At 35.7% G+C, this 16,303-nt stretch overlaps 4 protein-coding genes across 6 annotated transcripts in view; 2 read left to right on the top strand and 2 right to left on the bottom strand.

Moving 5' to 3' along the window:
* LOC108831849 (probable serine/threonine-protein kinase PBL10) overlaps positions 1-16,303 on the bottom strand; it is a 72,876-nt gene that overhangs the window by 5,312 nt on the left and 51,261 nt on the right. The window lies entirely within an intron of this gene.
* Positions 5,185-5,903, bottom strand: LOC108831850 (RING-H2 finger protein ATL72). Its single transcript, XM_018605360.2, has one exon. It carries the CDS (start codon positions 5,809-5,811, stop codon positions 5,374-5,376), a length of 438 nt encoding a protein of 145 aa, XP_018460862.1. The 5' UTR covers positions 5,812-5,903; the 3' UTR covers positions 5,185-5,373.
* Positions 6,545-7,919, top strand: LOC108831848 (CAX-interacting protein 4-like). Of its 2 annotated transcripts, none has more exons than XM_018605356.2 (2): positions 6,545-6,696; positions 6,769-7,919. In XM_018605356.2, the coding sequence occupies exon 2, from the start codon at positions 6,798-6,800 to the stop codon at positions 7,698-7,700; it is 903 nt and encodes a 300-aa protein (XP_018460858.1). In that variant the 5' UTR covers positions 6,545-6,696; positions 6,769-6,797; the 3' UTR covers positions 7,701-7,919. The 2 variants fall into 2 exon arrangements, with proteins under 2 accessions (XP_018460858.1, XP_056864119.1); XM_057008139.1 differs by having other exon boundaries at positions 6,564-6,696; positions 6,786-7,919.
* On the top strand, positions 9,800-15,582 carry LOC108850870 (aminodeoxychorismate synthase, chloroplastic). Of its 2 annotated transcripts, XM_057008136.1 has the most exons (14): positions 9,800-9,905; positions 10,332-10,658; positions 10,738-10,869; positions 10,961-11,028; positions 11,152-11,216; positions 11,342-11,408; positions 11,490-11,771; positions 11,852-11,978; positions 12,118-12,404; positions 12,492-12,571; positions 12,646-12,748; positions 12,820-12,902; positions 12,989-13,606; positions 13,959-15,582. In XM_057008136.1, exons 2-14 carry the CDS (start codon positions 10,334-10,336, stop codon positions 14,452-14,454), a joined length of 2,733 nt encoding a protein of 910 aa, XP_056864116.1. In that variant the 5' UTR covers positions 9,800-9,905; positions 10,332-10,333; the 3' UTR covers positions 14,455-15,582. The 2 variants fall into 2 exon arrangements, with proteins under 2 accessions (XP_056864116.1, XP_018479834.2); XM_018624332.2 differs by lacking the exon at positions 9,800-9,905 and having other exon boundaries at positions 10,021-10,658.

Below are 16,303 nucleotides of genomic sequence, written 5' to 3'. Positions count from 1 at the left end.
TTGTTTTAAAAAAAAACAATTAGTGAAGATTATAAAGTGATTCCAAACTTGACTCCAAAATTTTAGATCTGATTGATACGTTTGTAAAAATAATCAATGAATTGAATATATATTTTAGATAGGAAACAATTACCGTTTTTGTTTCAGTCAAACATATTGAATTGCATACCAAATTTAGTTTGAAAGAGATTGAGATGGAGTAAAAAACACGTAGATCACGTATTATATACAAAGTTTTTATTATAACATATAAATTGATATATAAATTTTATAATATTTTAAAAAGAAAAATTGTAACTAATGACTTTTGTAAAGAATAAAATTTTACATAATATACTATATTTAAAAAAACTTACAGTTAAATACTATGCAATATTGTTGTACAAAAGGAAACAAACTGAGGATTTGGTCAATATTATTAAATTTAAAAATCAATCGGTGACGATCACATTTAATTCTTAATTTGACGTGATTGACAATTCAAATTTGGTATTTGACATGTATTAATTTTTGAAACAATACCATAATTAACATAGATATATTATTAAGATCATGCATTGATTGATATTTCTTTTTTCTTTTAACAATGTGATTGACAATTCATATTTGATCTTTAGACACCTAAATTAAGCGAATCAATGACCTAATTAATGTTGGAATATATTTTTCCGCTATTGCATTAACCTTGTAAAGACAATTCATATTTCCATTTGCCAATAAACAATCAAATAGTATATTGCATTAAGAAATATGACATTGACAAAACATAGTTATTGATTGCAAAGGAGAAGCAATTGATATTTAAAAACTATATTGGACTTATGGAAATTTTAAACAATGATTCAAAAGTACAAAGGTACCATTGATAGGGAAATAATATAATTTAAAATCGTATTATAAACTCCTTGAATCAAATACTATTATGCAACTCAATAAGCCACAATGATTCAAACATTTCTGTGAAGAAATAAAATTTGATTTTTCTATAAAAACAATTATTGCAAAGGAGAATCAATCATTATTTAAAAAATAATATTGGATCGTTTTATGGCAATTTAAAACAGTGATTCAAAAGTACAAAGGTATCATCAATATGGAAATAATATAATTTAAAACCATATTATAAACCCCTTGTATATATATACTATGTTGCATCTCAATAAGCCACAATGACTCAAACATTGACAAAGAAATAAAATATGGTTTCTATATAAAAACAGTTTTCAAAGAAATAAATTAGGTTTCTCTATAAAAATAATAATGGTTACACTTTAATACATCGTCATGTGAAAACTTATGGTCATATTCGATTTCTATATAGTCCTACAATATATTCGGAAAGTACAATATGCCTCAATAATTTATTACGTCTAAAACCATATAGTAGACTAAGTAATAAATATATTTCCGAAAATAATCAGAATATATCATTAATTGTAGACGTTTTAATTGTTGTTTGTCAATAGTGAAAAATATTATAGTATATTAGTCAAGTTATATTATAATGATCAATGGCAAATTTTGTAATTTGTCTAATTAACAAAGGGTCTTTTGATATAGAGTGTGAGATAGCTTGTGAGATTGACACATAGGAAATGGCACAATTGAAAATAACACATGAACTAAAGGTTAGTTATCAAATGGTCTCCTCAAATAATAAGAAGGGGATTATTCGCTAGAAAGAATCAAACGAATTCCCGTGATAGTATCTAGATAAGAAGCTATCCAACCTAATGTCCATGTTTCTTGCCAATCGACACATTGTAAAAGACTAAAATATCTACTTTTGCACCCTTTTTGACTAAGACTTTTGCACATTTGTTTTCGAGTTCAAATAAGCATTATATACTCACAAAGTTCTCGTGCAAATTTATTACTACGATGCTTTAGAAAACAAACCATAAGTTTAGATTACGATTGAAATAAGCTTATATCAATAATATCGTAGAATATGATATCAGAACATTGTTAAATTTTATTTTTTTTTGAACATTGTTAAATTATCATATTTTATCATTGATATTAAAACTTACAAGTCTTTTTGAATGATTTAAGAGTATACAATCAAATTACTTGTAGCTCATGATAACTCCAATACAATTTCTTTTTATTGCTTTTTGACTTAAATTCTGCGACAATGAAAAAAATCGCATGTGTTGAGATAATCAGCCTACTTATATATAGCCGCTAAATATTCCTACATACTACATTGGCACATACGGATATCGCATAGCTTCGGTAATTTTTGTTGTTGTCTATGTTCATATGAATAAACCAAGCTTTGATTGAAAATGAAATTGTTTTGAAAAACAATTCTATCCAACCAAACGGGAAATATTATACTTTGTTTCTACCCTCAATTGTTAGTGAATCTTTAAGTACGTTTCTGCTTATGGGAATAACCAAGCTCACATTTTCTTAGTTTTCCAGTAAAAAGCGACACATCTATTTTTCAAAGGTGAAAACCAATTATAATCCTATCCACTAAATCTGAGCAGTCTCATTGGTACGAAAACAATGTACCCACTTGTATTAAAATTGTAAAAACATCTACCTTTCACTTGTCAACATCCCATTATGCTAGTTAACTAAGTTCTCGTTTTGCCAACTTTTGTAAGTAGTCATGTTAAAACTTAAAAGATTAATTTTATACTAACTTGACTCGTGCGACGTTGTATTTTCATGTGATGACAATAAATTTTTAACCGTGTTCCAAAAAAAAAGACAAATAAAAAAATTTAAAACGTTTTTTATTAATTCAAAATGTTACTCTATTCCAGCAAAATTGTCTGACTTTTTCAGATTTGTATATTCTAGCTCCTATGATTAGATGATACTATATTCACCGTTTTATTAGATCCAACGACCACCCACTACATTTACTATGACTCAAATTACCTTGTAAAAACTCCTTTTCGGTCAATAAAAAGTCAATACTTCAAACATAAATAGTCTCATTAAACTTAACAAAACATAGTACTATTACATGATGTCGCAGCTTCGAAATGAGATTTCATCTAGAAATAAGGGAGGTAGTAAAGAAGGATAAATAAATTAATGTAATGACAAAGTCAAACAAATTGAGGGAGTAAGTGTCAAAGTGGTTCATGATGTCAGCGAAGAACAGTCCCGTGATTCTTCAAATGATGTCCTTTATCCGTACGACTCACATGTACTTTGGTTGTTTTGTGTACACAAAGGTCAACGACGAAATTGAAATTATGAGGAGGCAAGTTAGGTTAGGAGTAGTTTTCAACATTTCTTCGTTATTGTGACATAAACATCTTATGAAGCTAATTGTTACGTAAAATATATGTAAAGCATAAAAGAACACAAAGTAGACAAAATTTAGAAAATATGACATGCAAAAAGACCCAATCAAATGCAGAAGGTCTTTAAACTTTGTGGTGTCTAAGACTCTAATCATGGAAAGCCTCAGCCCACGAAACACCGTGAAAGACTGAGAGTCGTTGTGATCATCATGTTTTGCAGTTGCAGTAGTGTCCCAAGTTGCTTGATGCTTGGATGTTTAGTTACCTTTCTTGGTTTTTTTTTTTTTGCCATCTGAATGATTTTATAAAAGGGAACAAAGCCCATCCGAGATACAACAAAACAAGGCCCATTAAAACGGCCCAAAAGGAAAATTACAATTTGGACTTAAAGCCCATCCACACAAACAAAGGGAAGAAACCCTAATCTTCGCGGCTCGCCGTCTCCAACGCCGCCGCACCATCTCCACTCGAACCTGAGCTGTCTTCACCGCTTGGGAAACCATCTATCGGAGAGTCTCAGACGGTCTCATCCGAATCCAAGCCAACATAAAACCCATACACCAAACACCATCTACGAGATTAACTGATTAAACCGGCTACCATCGATCCCTCGCCACCGTCATCCGAGACGTAGCAGGAGAAGAACCAAGAGTCGGCTACGCTTTGAGGCATGACCACGCAGAAGAAAGAACAGAAAAAACTAGAAGAAACTAAAACAACAACCAAACCGGAGAGAGTGATACTGGCGGAGCTATCACCTCCCGGAAGTTTGAGCCGGCGAAGGCGGTGCTGACGAAGCCACCATATCCCGTAGACAAGGGCCGACGGTCATAGAGCTGCAGAAGCCTCTATCCCCCGAAAAAAACTGGACTCAGAGCATACGAGTACTTCGGTTTGCCGTCCTTCAACCTCACCGCGGAGCCGGAGAAAGCAGAGATGCCGCCGCACACCCCACGAACGGAGTGCTTCCCGGGACAAAACCCTAACCTAGAACCACCAGTATATCGGGTATATCGGGAAGGGAACGGTAGATCGAAACCCGCAGCAAATCTAATGAACGAAACCGGAAGAAAATGGGTCACCGACGCCGGCACGCGCACGTACGCGCCACCGGACGTCGGAACCACCGGAGCTCTCTCTTCTCTCTTCTCTCTCTTCTCTATGTGTTTTTAAGTCTCTATATATGTTACCTTTTTTGTTTCGGGTTGGTCTTAAGTTGAATCTCATTATTTTAATCAATAAAAAAAAGAGATCATAAAGCAAGCAAAAACCCATTTGATGTAGGAAGCCTATCAATTTATTGTTTTATCTGATGTTCCTTTTTTAATAATGTGAGTTTTGGGTTTTCTTATCGAGTATAGGTTTTAAAGTCTTCCAAATAAGTATTGTATCTTAATATGATGAGTTTTTGTTTTCTTTTTTGATGGACTGGAAATTTCTAGGACCTAGGCCTAGCCTATGGTTGCTTATAATTTTGCTTCCTTGAGTTCAACCATTAGCCCAATTCAATTCGGATGCTTTCTGTATAGTATAGATGTTGATCCGTTGAGTTATAAGATACTACTTTCAACTCTAAAAGTGGCCTTTAGCAGAAAATAACGATTTTGGCTATAAATAGAAGTCTGTAACACTTTTTTTTTTTTAGAGTCTGTAACACTTGAATTTCAATGGAGTTTAATATGCATTTAAAATCAACAAACCGAGAAACTCATACATAAAATCATGCACTACTTTAATAACAACATCTGAGCGAGGAGAATTCATCTGGCATTGATTTCTCTTAACCTCAGTTGTGGACTTGTGGGTGTATTTGCACTTCCATGGTTAAAAATATAATTTTCCTTATAATTTTTTATTGGTTCTAGTCGTTTTTGTTCTAAACCACAATCAAAACCAAACCATAATCCGTATTATTCACTAATATAATTAACTTTTCCAAATATGTGTACACATACATCGCAAGCAAGGTTCAGATAAAAAAAGACCGACCCCCTTGGATTTCTTATAATTAAATCCCAAAGACGTACAAGTTTCTAACTTGGGACTAAACCGGATCGTACCGAAGATTTAAACCCTAAACTTCTCTCCTCTCCTTGCTCCTTTACCAATCACCAAACCACTGGAACGGTTTTCTGCAAACCGGACACGTCAACTTGTAAAAACACCACGAGTCTATACACTCCACGTGAAACACGTGCTTGCATCCCACCAGGATCCTAACGACATCGTTCACCTCGAACTCCTCCAGACAGATCACGCATACATCCGCTCTGATCCCATCGCCGCCGTCACCGCCGCCGCATTTCTCTCCTTTCTTCGTTAGTCTCACCGCCGCCGGCAACGGTTCGCCGGCTTCCTCATCGCCGATTTCTGATTTTTGATCCTTGGGGTACATAACGAAGCATAGAAGAAATATCGAACCGTAGAAAAGAACGATGAAGACGACGCATAGAATCCTCAACAAGATCGATTCGGTTCCCGTCACCGCCGCCATCTCCGGCGAAGCAGCAACGTAATCCCCACAGCAACTTGAAGCCATCTTCGATTCTTTATGTATAATTTTTAAAATATAGCGAATATTGTAATTTGTAAGATTTCAGAATGATCTCTTATGTCTTTTATAAGTGTTTTTATCTTAAACGAGTGTGTAGTGAACTGTTTAAAACTGAACTAACGTAATTAGTTATACTTTTGTGGAGAGAAAGGTGGCGGGAAGGATCAAGAGGGGGATATTCTTGCTGATTAATTGTAGTTAAGAGGTTAATTAATAATTAAGGTTTTGATTAAATTATCATCATGAACCTTGAGCGTTTCTATTCATGAACTCGAAAAACTGAATTTTAAATTAAGCTTGTTTGTTTTAATCTGGAGTATCATTCGGTTACTCCATGATCAGATGATTTTGATCACGCTATTATTTTTAATATCTTTGTATGGATCGTAAGCCCATTACAAGTCCAATAAAGCGGGTAAAGCTCAATCAATTCTATAAAACCTGGGTTAAGTTTTACATTACAAACGAAATATAGTAAATGGCTTATTTTTTTATTTTTTTGTTGATCAAAATGGCTTAAGTCTATCCCTGCAATTTTTCGATCCGTATAATTCGCCTCCGGTTTTGTTATATTTCCTGTTTGTGCCCTATGGAAAAAAAGTTGAATTTACCCAATAAATTCTTCAATATACGAGGTTAAATTGTTACAAATACAAAGGTCGAGTGTAAATGTCAAATAGTAAAACCTGAAGCCAGTTTTGTTATATTTCCTGATCTTTATCATTCAACCCTCGAACTTTGTTATCTTTCCTTTTCGTCACCACTAAAGTCCAATAAAGAAAAAGGTGAAGCCGATCGATTATTCAATATAGGGCTTAAATTTGTAAAAGGTGAAGTCTCTCTCCCGGCGATCGCTTCCTATTGAATCTGGTAAGTGATCTTTTCCTCTCTTAGTATCTCTTAGTTCCAATCGCTAGATTCGTATTTGGTGTGTTGAATTAGGTCGCGAGGTTACCTAGGGTTTCGTGAAGATGCCGGCCACGGCGGGGAGAGTCCGCATGCCGGCGAACAACCGCGTGCACAGCAGCGCGGCGCTCCAGACTCACGGGATATGGCAGAGCGCGATCGGCTACGATCCCTACGCGCCGGCGAGCAAAAAGGAGGAGCCTTCGAAGAAGAAGAGTCAGGAGAAGTCGTCCGAGGAGGACCCTGAGAACTCGTACGCTAGCTTCCAGGGGCTTCTGGCACTCGCTCGGATCACGGGGTCCAACAACGACGAGGCTCGTGGGTCTTGCAAGAAGTGTGGCCGCGTGGGGCACTTGACGTATCAGTGTAGGAACTTTTTGAGCGCCAAGGAGAGGGATGGGGGTGAGGGTGAGGTTGCGGCGGGGTTGGAGAAGGTTACGAGAGGGGAAGTTGAGAGTAGTGAGGAGGAAGAGGAGAGTGAGAGTGATGATTCGGATGTTGATTCTGAGATTGAGAAGATTATTGCTGAGAGGTATGGGAAGAAGAAGAAGAAGAAGAAGAAGCGTGATGACTCTGAGTCTGATTCTGGAGATAGGAAGAAAAGGAGGTCGAAGAAGCGGAGGACGCATAAGAGGAGGAGTTTGAGTGAGTCTGAGGATGAGGAAGAAGGAAGGAGTAAGAGGAGGGGGAGAAAGAGAGATGATGATGATTCTGATGAGGATGATGGCCGGAAGAGAAAGAGTAGAAAGGAGAAGAGGAGGAGGAGAAGCAGGCGTAATGGTTCTTCTGATGATTCTGATTCATCTGAGGATGATGGAAGAGGTAGAAGGCAGAAGCGTAGGAACAAAGTGGCGGCGTCTTCTGACTCCGATGTTTCAGGCGATGAGGGTTCACGCGTTGAAAGGAGTTCTTCTAAGAGGTATGAGAAGAAGAGCAGGAAACGTCATCACAGGGGGAGGAAAGACTGAAGTTAAGCTCGATCCGGTTCTGAATCCGTCTTTTTTTTTCGATCTCCAATTTATCTCTCCATCAGTCTATGTACAATGTTTAACAATATGAAACCTGGCCTATGGGATTGGATTTGTGTTGGACTCTTGTGGTCTGCTTGTTTCAAGAATGTATTATTGAGATAGTGTTGTTAATAAATTGTGTGCTGAGTCTTTTGACTCTTGCTGCTTCAGTGATTACTAAGATGTGTTTTACTAGGGTACATTGCAATATTTCTCTCGTTCAACCAATCTTATGAGAATAAATCGGATCATTTCAAATTAATCAAACTGTTAACAATTGAAAATGTCATTTTAGCCAAGCGTTTGTAGGTGAGTAAGAGTACTAGCTGACAATCCAAAGAGTAGAGCTTTTGAGGTCTCTGGTTTGATCATTGATGATGGAGAGTGGACTGTTAATCACTCTAATCTTTCGCCACAAGAACATTATGAGCTTGGATCTTCTTGGTTGATCAGAAAACATGTAATTTTGATATTATGCGCTGAGAAGAGGTAAACAATAATACATTCATGGACAAAATGATTCAAATTTTCAAATACACCATAACCTTCTTGGTCTGACCACCGTTGATATCAAGCGTTTGAATCATTATCTCTTACCATCTTCCTTCGCTTTAAATTCTCAACAAATCAAATTTATTGCAAATTTTTCTATGAATGAGTGCTTTTCACATTTTAGGTGCTAGGATATGATATTGTTCTGGTTTCCTAATTGCTTGAAAGTTGGCTTTACATAGTGGCACTTAGTTTGTGGACCAACTTTTAAACACGAGAAAGAATTGAACAACACATAAATTAAGCTTCCGTGTTCGCTGGAAAATATCCCTTTCGAATACCCCAAATGAAATTTAGAATAAACTAAAGAACTTCGAAAAACCTAAAACTTGAATTTTGAATTTTCTAATTTAAACCTCTTTTTAATTCATTTAGTTGAAAAATTAATTATCAGTTTTGTAAATATGTTATCGTTGAACTTGTAACAAACATTTGTGTATTGAAGGAAAAATTGTATGCAATCTAGAGCCTAGCTTCTAAACACATGGATAATAGATCAAACGTTTTCTATGTTATTATATACATAATTTAGGGAGTACTTATGATTTTACTAGAATAAATAAAAAGTTTGTGTGAAAAAACTCAATTTGAAAATAATTAATTGTATATATATATATAGACTCGTTGGAAGAAATGTTGCACCAAAAGAAACAAAATGACTCATTGAAGAAGATAAGTTTATTATGGGGTATATGTAACAAAGAAAATTAGACAAGTGCTTTGTAATTAAGCTGAACTTTTAACTTGTTAATGTCCTTTTAGACTTTTTTTCATTTATATACTCAATCATTTTACTCGAAAATAAGATCTACTCCCTCTGTTTCGAGTTAGATGTTGTTTTGGAACAAAATTTTCGTTTCAAAATAAGTGTCGTTTTATGATTTTTATGCAAAATTTATTGATTTTTAAATATAATCTATTTTTCTATTGGTTGAAATCTGGTTAGGTGTATTGGTAATGATATTTTTATCTAGTAAATATACAAAATTAAATATTTTGTTAATCTGTGTGCCGAAATCTAGAACCACGATTAAAGTGAAATGGAGAGAGTAAATCACATTTACACTTTGCATGAGAGAAATTAAATTAATTTTGATTAGTGGACAGAGTCATTATGACTTATGAGAACATTGGAAAAGAGTCATAATGAGAACATTAAACATATGTATCTACTCGTTCCCTTGAAATATACTCTATACGTTTCAAAAAAATCTATATTTTAGATAAAAACATTGTTTCAAAAAGATGCATTTTTAAATTTTTTCAATATATTATTTAATGAAAAATTGTAAATTTTAAAAAGTTAATAGTGTTTACTAAATTTATATTGATTAAAAATTATGGAAAATTGTTATTCAAAAAAATAATGCATTTACAATCAAAATTTATTGTATTTTTTTATATGTAAAAAGTTTAAAATATATATCTTTTTGAAACGGAGAAAATATGTAATTTAAAAAAAATTATGTATATATATAAACCTCTCTTTTTTTCCTCGCTTTGAGCACTCTTTCTTCTTCCATCTCCATTCAAAATCCTCGTGAGCGAGGAAGGAAGCTTACTTCTTCCATTTTCTTCTTTAGACTGATTTGTGCTTCGAATAATCTAAACGTAAGCTCTCTTTCTCTAGTGTATATTTTCATTTCCGGATGTTAATTTCATAGATCGTTCAAATGAGACTGATCATTACGAAATGGGACCTTTTAAGTTGTGTACTTGTTTTTTTTTCTTTCGTGATATATGAACCATAACTTTCACTTAGTGGCAGTGATCATTGTGTTTTTTTTTCCTAAATACATGCCACCATTAACAAATAACGATCCAACCAAAAATTGATCCATTTGACCAGTTATACCGAGATAAATGGCCAAAAAGTGGACATATTATCACATCAAGTCTCAGATCGAAAATTGGATTAGATATTAAAATCATGAGAGATATGAGCTAATTTCTGGATACCAATTGGTTTTAAGTTGGAATCTAGTAATAATGACCAAACTAACAAATTCTTATGTCTGTTTTTTCCTCTGTTATTAGCTATGACGCTTTCATGTCCAAGTGACAATGTCCTAAGATTCTCCGTCACAAGCCGGCTATTCTCTTGTGAATCGGTTAGCATTGACGAGAAGTGGAAGAAGAAAAAATACATTAGTTTACCTTCTTGTCGTGGTGGTACGAGGAAGGTTTTTGCGTCAAGACATTATGTGCCAGGAGTAGTACACTTGGAAGATTCGTTGGTTGGTGAGAAAAGTCTATCAAGAAGAGAGACTGGAGAGAGGCTTGGCTTTGTGAGGACTTTGTTGATTGACAATTATGATAGTTACACATTCAATATATACCAGGCACTCAGTACTATTAATGGAGGTAGCTTCTTATCTTTCTTTTTGTTAGTTAAATTCTGCAGTTTTTTTTTTCAATTTTTTTTAACTTGGATCCTGTGTAGTGCCTCCTGTGGTTATTCGAAACGATGAGTGGACGTGGGAAGAAGCTTACCATTACATATATGAAGACGCTGTTTTTGATAATATTGTTATATCACCTGGACCTGGTTCCCCCATGTTCCCTGCTGATATAGGTACCACTCAAGTTGTTATGAAGTATTATTTCCTATTATAGGCCCACCCACCTTTGATTGTCTTTTCTCGAACTTTACTTTGGCTCTGCAGGAATATCTCTTCGCCTTTTGCTTGAATGTCGTGATATTCCAATTCTAGGTGTCTGCCTTGGCCACCAGGTACGTTTATCTTCATAAAGATGACAATTGCTTCAAACTATATCTGAGCTCTTGCTTTGTCATGAAAGTGAGTATTTTTTATCTTTCTCTCCGGAATTTCTCTAATGAGAGCATGATCTGCAGGCACTGGGTTATGTCCATGGAGCTCATGTGGTACATGCCCCAGAACCAGTCCATGGACGTTTAAGGTATTGAATAATGTAGTTTTTAGTATACATGGCTTTTTTTTCCTGAATTGAATCTTAACTGAAACAATTCTGAAACTGTTGATATTTGGTCATATCTACTCACCGTTTCCATATACTTCGTGTAGTGGGATTGAACATGATGGGAACATATTATTTTCTGATATACCATCCGGGAGAAACTCTGATTTCAAGGCAGGTCATCATCTACCATTTTACATGCAACGTTCGTTGATCTCTCTAACTACAAAGTTCTTTGGACATTCAATTCTGCAGGTTGTTAGATACCATTCACTGATCATAGATAAGGAATCACTGCCAAAGGAACTCGTTCCAATAGCGTGGACTATTTATAATGACACTGGTTCTATATCCAAGAAGAAGTACTGTGTTCCTGTGAATAACTCTGTGACCCCATCAGGGGATGGATCTATCATTTCTATTTCCGAAGAGCTGGAAAATCAAAGTTATTGGCCTTCGTCCCATGTTGATGCAAAACAAGATAGACACATTCTCATGGGCATCATGCACTCTACTTTTCCTCATTATGGTTTACAGGTTTGATGTTTATTAGGGTTCACATTTGGACTTAGTTTCCTTCGTTGTTCTGCTTTCTTTGATAATCATTGTTCGTTTAGTTTCATCCAGAGAGTATTGCTACCACCTATGGAAGTCAAATATTCAAGAACTTCAAAGACATAACTGTGGACTATTGGAATCATTGCAAATCTCCATCATTGCCTCGGAGAAAGATTAATGTAACCGGTAAGCTCTTTTTTACATTAATAGTTTCATTGGTGTGCACAAAAGAAAAGAAAAAAAGTTTCATTGGTATTACCTGTGGCATTACTTCATAATTAACCCTCTTGGAGCTTCTAATGAATAATATATATACATATTTTAGGAAACATGCAGGTGCCTGGTGCTTGTGAATTACTGAAAGAACTTTCCAGAAGTAGAAGTAAAGGAAACGGTTCGAGCTATTACGGTAACCCTAGGACTTCCCTCTCTGTTGCCAAGAAAAATGGTGTAGACGTCCTCGAACCTAACGAAAAATTGCTGAGGTTGAAATGGAAGAAGCTAGAACGTATTGCACATAAAGTTGGTGGAGCAAGAAATATATTCATGCAACTCTTTGGCAAAAGTAGAGGGAATGATGCTTTTTGGCTGGATACTTCTTCTAGCGACAAGGTTGGTACTCTATTTCTACTTAAGTTACACTAGTTGCTACTAATGACTTGATTTTAAAGAATGTCGATTTCGATTACATTGTTCCAGGGTCGAGGGAGATTTTCATTCATGGGCGGTAAAGGTGGATCCCTGTGGAAGCGGTTGACATATAGTTTATCTGATCAAAGGTTTTACGCATCACCTACTCTTTCTCTACTGGCGTAAAGGTTTATAATCTTTATATGAATTTTTGTTTTTTCAGCGAGATTACATCTAAACATGGTGGACACCTTTTGATTGAAGATGCTTACAGTTCTACTGAGAAAAGATTCTTGGAACAAGGCTTTCTAGAATTTTTACGTAAGGTATGACCAAAGACTTTAGTAAAATTACGTAACGCATAACAATCATGGATCGTTGATATATTTTTTACCAGGAGCTTTCATCTATCTCTTATGATGAGAAGGACTTTGAAGGCTTCCCTTTTGATTTTTATGGTGGATACGTCGGTTGTATTGGGTACGTGTTACATCATCTAGACAATGAATCTCTCCTCTCTCTCTCACAAGCCTTTTTTGGCATAACTACCTTTACTTGTAATGCAGGTATGATATTAAAGTCGAATGTGGAATGCCAAATAATCGTCACAAATCCAAGGCTCCGGATGCATGTTTTTTCTTTGTAGATAACATAGTCGCCATTGATCATCATCTTGATGACGTTTATGTATTATCACTTCAAGAAGAAGGCACCGCAGAAACCTCTTTCCTGAAAGATACCGAAGAGAAGCTCATTAGCATGAAGGTTTCGTCCACAAGAAACTGGAAGGATCATCAAACTATTCCTGCTATAGATTCATCTACAAGTTTTTTCGTCCCTGACAAATCACGAGAGCAGTATATCAACGATGTTGAGAGGTGTATGGGGTACGTCAAAGACGGGGAGAGCTACGAGCTTTGTCTCACTACTCAGAACAGATGGAAGATAGGGAACAGTACTGATCCTTTGGGACTTTATCTCCACTTGAGAGAGAGGAATCCAGCTCCATATGCAGCCTTTCTCAACTTCTCTAATGCAGATTTGTCTTTATGCTGCTCGTCCCCTGAAAGGTTTCTTAAGCTGGACAAAAATGGAATGCTGGAAGCGAAGCCGATCAAGGGTACAATGGCACGTGGCTCCACACCTGAAGAAGATGAACTTCTTAAACTGCAATTGAAACTAAGGTACCACCACACCTGAATCTTTGAGCTTTAACATTCATCGACTATTGTTTAAAAAAAAAGTGTTTCAAAAAAAAATTAACTTTTTTTTTGTAACTGAGAAAAAAAAATAATAATAACATTCATCGACTGAATCGACTGAACCACGTTATGGTGGTCTATTGGTTTCCACCGGATGAGGAGTCAGCCATGTTGGTTTAGACTAAGGATCGATTCTCCTCTAGTGCGAAATTGCTGGCTCCACCTGTGGCCATGCAATGTGGATCTCTAACTTCCACGTAGAACAACCTCCTCTCTTGTTTAATAATAATAATAATAAACATTCATTGAGTTGACCTTTCGTTCATGTAATCAGTGAGAAGAACCAAGCAGAGAATCTGATGATTGTTGACCTTCTGAGGAATGATCTCGGCCGTGTATGCGAGCCTGGTTCAGTCCATGTGCCTAACCTTATGGACGTGGAAACATACACAACAGTACACACTATGGTGAGCACGGTCCGTGGGCTGAAAAAGTCAGATATTAGTCCAGTGGAGTGTGTAAGAGCAGCTTTTCCTGGCGGGTCAATGACCGGTGCTCCAAAACTAAGATCTGTCGAGATTCTTGACTCGCTTGAGAAGTGTTCGAGAGGACTTTACTCTGGCTCAATAGGGTATTTCTCGTATAATGGCACGTTTGATCTGAATATTGTGATAAGAACAGTGGTGATACATGAGGATGAAGCTTCCATTGGAGCAGGAGGGGCAATTGTTGCGTTATCAAACGCTGAAGATGAGTTTGAGGAAATGGTTCTTAAGACTAGAGCTCCTGCTAGTGCGGTCGTGGAGTTTTGTAGAGGTGTGATTCAGTGATCAGAGAGGACACGAGTTCTAGTTATGTCTCTTGAAACAGTGATGGGCCATGATGGGCTGGTAAAGAGAAGGGGATTGCTCATCCATCGGGCGAGGCTATGTGTTGTGGGCTGTGGCTTTTAATCAGTTACTTTAAAATAAATAAAAACTATTTGCAGATTTCTTCTTCCGTTTTGCAGATTTGTATAATAAAATATAAAGAAAACATATTGTATTAAAATAAAATATTCTCTCTCTAGAAGCTCCAACTTCTCTCTAGTTCTTCTCAATCGCAGATCGAGTTCGGTGGCCGGTGAGCATCTTTGCCACCGGTCGCCACCCCCTTTTTGTTTTTTTTGTTTTACTCCGACTTAGTTCGGATCTGTTTTCGGCTTGTCCGATTGTATATTCCGGTCATCAGACTTTTCTTTCCAGTTGTGGATAATAAATTCGCTAGGCGACTTTTGCGGTGTGCGTGTGTTGTCTAACCTTTCACCGTTTATCACTTCAATCCCGTTGATCTATTGACTGGATACCCTGTTTCACCGAATCAACTTAGCCGCTTTTCAACGAGAATCAGTCTTTACCGATTTAGATTAGCCATTTTGGTTTAAGGTAAAGCATCTCTGCTTAAAAGATGGTGAATTCGATGGATTTATTAGGTCACGTTGAAAGGGATTCAGCAGAGCCGGCGTTTATAACGGTCCGGCAAAGTATCTCTGTCTTCAACCCGATCTAAATGTCCTCTGTTTTAAGTACGGCGAGTCATGGGTCCCTCCGGTTAATTGATCTTGGCTAACGTGAAAGGAAATTGGAGTACAAGATCTAAGCAACCTAAGAAGTTACAGTGGCTGGCGTTAGGTGTGAGTTGCCGCCGGTAGTCTCTTCCTCGCGACGGAGTCAGTGGTGGTTGAGCAAAGGGCGGTGGTGTTGATACGTGTCTCACTTCTGCACCAGATACTGCCACGTAGCAGACTAGTATCTTCCAACCTGCACGTGTAAAATATTATGTTAAGTATATTGCAGTTTGTGTTGGGTTTACTGATTTCTTTGTACTCCAGTTTGTGTAATAGCCCATTGGGCTCTCGTTTAATGAAACGAATGTTGACAAAAAAAAAAGTATAATAAAATATATTTTTGAAATAGTGATTTGATTGATGTCTTTGAAATAAATGAAACCCACTTCCTACATTTGTAGACTTCTTTCACTTTCACAATTTAATTAACTTAATAATTTTCTGGAAAATAAAATCTTCCTTTAGTCTTTCACTTTCACAAATTGAGTACTAGATTTCATTTACTGATTTCAGATATTGTATAAATGATATTCACGAATCATTTGGATGGTTGGTTCCAAAATAATTTCTGGTGACCATAAAAAATCCATTCAAAGGTATTACAATTTGGTTTCAACTTCTAATCTATCTTATTAAAACATAAACATTCTATTGGACCTAACATTTATTTTGTAAGTTTTTAAATTAAATACACCTTTATACTTTATAGTTAAACTTACATTAAATCATTAATGTTTTTTTCTTTATACTACTATCTATGTTTCCAAACAATATATTTATTTCTTTATACTACTATCAGTGTTTCCAAACAATATATTTTTTATACTACTATCAATGTTTCCAAACAATACAATAATTAATCTTAGTTATGTTATATCTATCATTTTCTTTTTAAAATTTTGTAGAAACGTCATAATTTCATAAAATGTAAAATAATGAACTTTAAAATTTGGAGTATAAGATTACAAATTATGAAATTATTACAATTTAAATCAAATTAGATTACATATCGGTCATCCAACAGTTCAATCGGTTAGTCTCGGGTTTTAGTAATTTTTTTAATATGAATATTT

Source organism: Raphanus sativus, chromosome 4, assembly GCF_000801105.2.
Source record: "Raphanus sativus cultivar WK10039 chromosome 4, ASM80110v3, whole genome shotgun sequence".
NCBI classification, from domain to species: Eukaryota; Viridiplantae; Streptophyta; class Magnoliopsida; order Brassicales; family Brassicaceae; genus Raphanus; species Raphanus sativus.
Note: the sequence above shows the minus strand (reverse complement) of the source record. Positions and strands in the feature narration are given on the sequence as shown.